The sequence below is a fragment of the Erpetoichthys calabaricus genome, chromosome 4 (genome assembly GCF_900747795.2).
Source record: "Erpetoichthys calabaricus chromosome 4, fErpCal1.3, whole genome shotgun sequence".
In the NCBI taxonomy this organism is placed as follows: Eukaryota; Metazoa; Chordata; class Cladistia; order Polypteriformes; family Polypteridae; genus Erpetoichthys; species Erpetoichthys calabaricus.
In genome coordinates, this window is record NC_041397.2 from 37,222,234 (window position 1) to 37,229,005 (window position 6,772).

At 38.9% G+C, this 6,772-nt stretch overlaps 1 protein-coding gene across 1 annotated transcript; it reads left to right on the top strand.

Moving 5' to 3' along the window:
- Positions 1-269: 269 nt before the first annotated feature.
- Positions 270-1,512, top strand: LOC114650976 (olfactory receptor 1-like). Its single transcript, XM_028800931.2, has one exon. It carries the CDS (start codon positions 324-326, stop codon positions 1,314-1,316), a length of 993 nt encoding a protein of 330 aa, XP_028656764.1. The 5' UTR covers positions 270-323; the 3' UTR covers positions 1,317-1,512.
- The last annotated feature ends 5,260 nt before the right edge of the window (positions 1,513-6,772 follow it).

A 6,772-nucleotide genomic window follows, 5' to 3' on the forward strand; every position in this document is an offset into this window, starting at 1 on the left:
TATTATTTCTAAGACACATAATTATGGTGCATTTTTCAAATTTTAATCTAATTTATTTATCTATCTATTGATATATTTATTTATTAAAAGAGCTTCTGTAAAAAGCCAAATTACCCCAGGCAACAAATAAACAAATAAATCTATCTATCTATCTATCTATCTATCTATCTATCTATCTATCTATCTATCTATCTATCTATCTATCTATCTATCTATCTATCTATCTATCTATCTATCTATCTAATTAACAGCAAATATCTAATGCTTTCTTCCCTAGACAAAAGTGTATTACACTGAAGAAAAAAGCCAAGAATCTGCTTGTGATGAGTGCTCAGAGTTTAAATTATTCTGCAAATAATACATTTGTTCGTCCAGAAATGTTTTATATAAGAGGTTTACGTGACATTTCCTTTGCTAGTTGTTTGTATATTTTTTTATTTATTGTGTATATTTTTGCAGTGTTTTCAAATGTATTTGTCATTATATTAATAAATTTAGATCAAAGTCTTCACAATCCAAAATATCTTGCTGTTAGTCACTTGGCCTTAGTTGATTTAGGCACAACTACAGCTGTCATCCCTAAAGTAATAGAAATGTTTCTTTTCAACTTCAGTTTTATTTCATATGAAGCGTGTTTAGCTGATATGTTTTTTGTTCATTTCTTTAACTCAATGCAGTCAGTTTCACTGGTAATATTAGCTTATGACCGCTTTCTTGCAATATGCTTCCCTCTTCAATATCACAGCATTAATACTAACAGCAGGATGGTAAGAATCATAGTGTCACTCTGGATGTTTGTTGCAGTCACTGTTTCCATAACTGTACTTCTAATCACAAGACTCAGCTTCTGCAAGTCGACTGTGATAAACAGTTATTTTTGTGATCATGGACCTGTGTACAGATTAGCCTGCAATGATTCCTACCCAAACCTAATAGCTGGATGGCTCGATACAGCATTGTTTCTTTTTATACCACTAGGCCTCATTCTCTGTTCTTATATACTTATTGGGGTTGCACTGTTAAAAATTGCATCAACTGATGGAAGGCAGAAAGCATTAAAAACCTGCATTTCACACATCATCTTGGTTATAATATTTTATGTTCCCCTGGCTATTACATACATTACAGCACAATTTGTTGATTCCAATGTAAGGATTCTTAATAACTCTCTATCTGCTACAATTCCATCAATGCTGAACCCCATTATTTACACACTAAAAACTGAAGAGATGAAGGCAGCTATAAAGAAACTTTACAAAAGAATAAGTAGGGGAAGGGAAGGTAAAGTAATCAATATCAAGTTTCCAGTGCAGTAACTGTGTTTTTTTTTTCTCTTTGCATTAAATAGTAAAACAACTGCAGCTAATACCTAAGCAGGTAAATTTCAGTATATTTATACTTATTTACTATTTGTATTTAATTAAATTTAATTTAAGAATTGTTCATTGATTGTGAACACTTTTGCAAATCTGTGGCATCAAATAAATGTGTATAAAAGCACACTAATTGTTTGAACAATGCAAATATGAATTTTGCTTTTTTAATCAAAATGATTTTTTTTTCTGTAGTACAGTGTATTATCTTTATTGACATATATTCAACACATTTTTGATGAAGGTGAAATTAAATGTACTTTTATTTGATGTGTAATTTAATCTGTAAGCTGTAAGCAAAGCACAAAATTACAAACTATACTAACTGAAATACACACAATAAAATAAAATGTAGAAAAATGAATTCATCATGTACATAGAAACATGCAAAAACATAGATGTATAAATACGCATTTTTGTTTTCACTAAAACTTTGAATAATGAGACTGGTTCAGAATTTTAACAAATTCCCTTGAACAACATAACAACCTAAGTTTGCACTCACAGAGGTCACCTGAATAGTGTCAAGACAATTTGTAAATTGTTACTGTATTTAACTGATATAACTTGTTATTTTTCCCATTTCTTAAAAGAAGATGTCAATACATTCCATTGTGCATTTAAAAAGCACTCTTTCAGTTTGTGCATGATGTGTTTATTTATAGGAATAACTACATAAATGCAGTAGAGACAGCGGCCTGTCTATTCTCCACACCATCTTGGTATGCACACCCTCTACTATAAGAGCACTAATGAATTTGGACATTTCTAACCTCCACCCCTTCAATGTCATAGCATTTCACACACAACTGTCACAACGTAGCATCCCTGACATTCATATCACAATTACGCCTTAAGATTTAGGAGACAGTGGATACACATTTTCTACTTGCATATGTTGTGCTTTACCACACTGTGGGCTTGCTGATGTGCTGAGTATAGAATTTTATCAAATATTTTTAATCAATGCTGGATAATTTTTACAATTTAATGCAAGTATATACTTAAATGAAGTTGTAATAATGGATTATTAAAAACATAAGGAAAAGGATTGAACTAAAGGGTTAACTAAACGTGGCTTAAAGCTTGACAATGTGAGAGTTGCCTCATCTTACAAGAGCCACTAGCATAAACACTAAAGTTAAAATGAAGTAAATGACTAATAAACACCCCCTCAAAAAGCAAGGTCAAACTAGTGAATGAAGCCCAAACACTCCTATTGTGTAGCAGTGATAAGATCAATGGAAAAACCTGTAGGGCACCACTATTAACTTTTTTTTTTTTTTTTGTTTTGTTTTTTTTGTTCTTTATTTCGCCTTATACAATTTCTTGTATTAGGAATTTGTTAGTTTTCGCATACCCCTTGGGGTCAGAGCGCAGGGTCAGCCATTGTACAGCGCCCCTGGAGCAATTACAGGTTAAGGGTCTTGCTCAAGGGCCCAGCAGAGTAGGATCTCTTTTGGCAGTGATGGGGATTCGAACCGGCAACCTTCTGGATACCAGCGCAGATCCTTAGCCTCAGAGAAAGAATCGACATGTACGAGAAGTTACTGGTGGCTTTGGTTGATTGGCTAAGATGATAGAATTCTGCATATTAAGAGTCAGATGACATGATGTGTTAGATAAGGAAATGGTAATTGAAAAGGATAAAAGGGAATGAATTGTATATTTGATTGCTCACTCCATGGACATTTATGCATATGTATGAGCAAATAAAGAATTGTTCTGCATTTTCATCTGATCTCTGTGAATGACTTCTTTGAAAATAGAGGAAAGTTTTTTCCACAACATCAGTTGCAGTTTTCTTTCTGCCATCTAGGGACTAGTTGTAGGTATTAACAGGTATGCATGAAGGGATATTCCCCCATCAGCCAATAAGCCATCCCCATCAAATGCATTGATTCTTACATTCTGGCACACTGCTGAATTGGCTAAGCTACTCCCAGGCCATTTTGAAACAATATCCGTAAATAGTCTGGGGTGACTGCAAATCACCTGTATAGACTCAATGCAGAGAGCCTTTATGACAGTTGTACCAGGCTCCAAGAAGCATGGCAAGGGTATGAATTAGTATCAGCTACAACCCAAATGATTTAACTTAAATAATGTGTAAGTGTTGGGTATGTGAGGTAGTGGTTAAAGGCACAAACACAGAATTCAGCAGATATTATTTGGTGTTATTTATCACAGTTCTACTATCACTCCTCACATGTACCTAGACCCCACTCCATTTTATTCTTTCTTTCCACTTGAAGAATATAAAAACACTATCTATGCAATAAATAATTATGAGGGACGTTCAAAACGTTTCTGCACTTATATATTTTTCTTGGAAACAGTGAAAACGGGAGGAGTAGGAATTGGGCATTAAAAAGTTGGTATGACGCTGGGGAAATTGTGTTGCAAAGGATGGTGACTATGTACAAAATGTGATGTAATTTGTTTTTGAAACTCTTAATAAATTGAGTTAAAAAAAAGTGTGGAAACCTTTTCAACGTCCCTTGCATTTAAAACAGAAGTTATTTAAATGATTTTTTTCAAAATATCTATAAAATACAATCCTACAAATGTATGGTTGCATATCATCTTGAACAAGATATAATTTATCAAGCAGAGATAAATCTTAGTTTTCTGAATGTTTATATATTGCCAAGACATGAATTTCATGTACTGTGTCTGGAGGCCACTGTCTACAACTGCAGTTGGTGCAAGAGGTGCCAAAGTTAAGAAGTACTTAGCAATTAACTAGTGTGTTGTCAGGAAGCACTTACATTAAAAGAGGATTTAATGTGCTACATTATTTATGATAGATTTTCATATACACTTGTAAATTAAAAATCTATCTTAAGATGGAATTTATGATGGTCTTAGCATTACACTGTTTTCAGGAAACTTACCGGAAACAAATACCAAATTTATAATAGTTCAGATAAATTCAATAACAACAACAACAACATTGTATTTATATAGCACATTTTCATACAAAAAGTAGCTCAAAGTGCTTTACAAAAGACAAAATAAGAAATTAAAATAAGACATTAGTTAACATAGAAAAGGAGTAAGGTCCGATGGCCAGGGTGGACAGAAAAAACAAAAAAAAAACTCCAGAAAGCTGGAGAAAAAAATAAAATCTGTAGGGGTTCCAGGCCACGAGACCGCCCAGTCCCCTCTGGGCATTCTACCTAACATAAAAGAAATAGTCCTCTTTGTAGTTAGGGTTCTCACGGAGTAACTTGATGCTGATGGTCATACAGAGTTCTGGCTTTTAATCCATCCATCATTGTTGGAACATCATGGTGCTTTGGGTTGCGCCACCACCAAAAGGACACTGGAAAAAGGAAACAGAAGAGAGAGTAGGGGTTAGTACAGATTTTGAATGAATAGTTATTATAATGAATGCATACAGCTGCAGAAACATAAAAAACAAGAATACACGAATAGCAGCACGAATAATACAGCTATACATGTATTTAATGTATTGATATTGCACAGATATTACAAAATGAACATAACAAGTACATCGGAAGGAAGCATTAAATTGCTTGATAGCAGTGGGCACAATAGATTCCTCTTAGTACATCATGGTGGAATGAGCCGGTATCTAAAAGTGATCAAAGAGATCACCTCCTTGAGGAGATGAAGAAGATTTTTCATGATGGCATTCCATTTTGCCACCCTCCTCTTTTCTACAAGAGCTTTCAGTGTGTCCAGGATTCACCCTATAATGCATCAAGCTTTCCTGATAAGTTTGCTCAAGCATTTTGCTTCTTTTGAGCTCAGGTTATTTCCCTAGAAGACTGCAGAGTGGAACTGGCTATTATGGACTGTGTCACACACATGTGCATGGGAGGTAGCTAAAGGGCTTGAGTAAGGGCACTTCCGAATCATACCGGGATGTGGCAGAGTGCACTGACTCTTTTTCTCCCTTGCCTGCAGACCAGTCACGGGAGATTCCACCTGGCCCTCTTGACGTCACTTCCGGGACTGAGCCTATGGAAGAATACCTTGCCGGCCCCTGTGATGTCACTTCTGGGCTTGAACCTATGGCTGAAGACCTTCCTGAGCCCGACCCCTTTGCTCTCACTTCCTGTCTTCCCCTTTAAAAGCCTCCACCTTTTCCCTATTCCCTCAGTTCTGTTTTGGACTCGGTTTTGTGCACAGCAGTGCAATCATTTAAAATGTTTGTTTGCAGCCAGGAAACCAATTATACGGGTGGCTGCCCCAAACCTTGCTATGGCTCTGTGTGGAGTTTGTGACAGTGGCGTAGTCGGCAGGATGGAACAGTCCTGGAGGGAAAGGGGACAGGACCTGCAATGTACCCAGGTGGGAGCGTACTGGGGCCGAGTTTTCAGGTGGGGAGGGTGTCCCGTGATTTGGAGAGACCCGGTACGAGCTCTGCTCCCGGCATGCTTCACTAGGCAACCTAGGCAGGCCAGGGAGTGTGCGGGAGGGGCTCACAGAATTGGGCTGCTCTGGAGGGGGGAGGCAAAAGGGGCTTATTATGCTCTCTCGGAGGAGAGCGCCCACCTCCTTGTGAAGCCAGAGCCCCGATTTCCACCTAGGGGTGCCCCAGACTGGCAGGTGACTAGAGTGGAAAATTGGAGGTTCGACCCAGAGTGGCCGACTCCTCACCAAGCATGGTCCTTATGGGCAAGAGTAGGGCAGTGGCTACAGCCACAAGAGAACAAGCCCTACCAAGTAATAGAGCAGGTGGCCTGCTACCTGTTCTTGAAAGCACTACCCCATGGCTTCACCCAGCCAGTCTGGGGTAAACATTCTAAGAACATGGCAGAGCTCATAGAGCTCATAGAAACACATAGGACGGCCTCAATATCTGAGGGAGCAGAACCGTCCTTTAGTCGAACTCGGCCGGAGTATGTCCCGAAACCTAGCCCCCTCCCCAACCCCTCCCCCCCACCCCGTACAACCCAGAGCTTGTGCTAACGTCCCCGGAGTCGCAGGCACACAAACCGCTTGGGAGCGAGGAGGAATGCAGGTGGAGGGGGAGGAGGGGTTGGTGTGCTCTGACTAACCATTGGCGGTCCCACACACAGGCGTGGTGATCGTAAATGGGTATAACACCACAGCTTTATTCGATTCCGACAGCAACATTACCATTGTTGCCCGCCGGTTTGTGCTGCCGTGACAGTGGTTGAAAATTAAGACCAGTATAATCTGTGTCCACGGAGAAATCCACTGGTACAAGTCTGCCATCTGTCTCACCGCGGCGGTCCTCCCAAATCCACCACACCCGGTGACACTGGGGTGGGACTGGTCTGAAATTAAAAGCGGCAAGACACATACCACTCCTGGGGTTAACTTAGGCCTAGTTATAGACAGCGATGAGCCGTCTCAAGCTGCCTCCACACCGTGTAATCAGCCGGCAGAGACACAGGAAG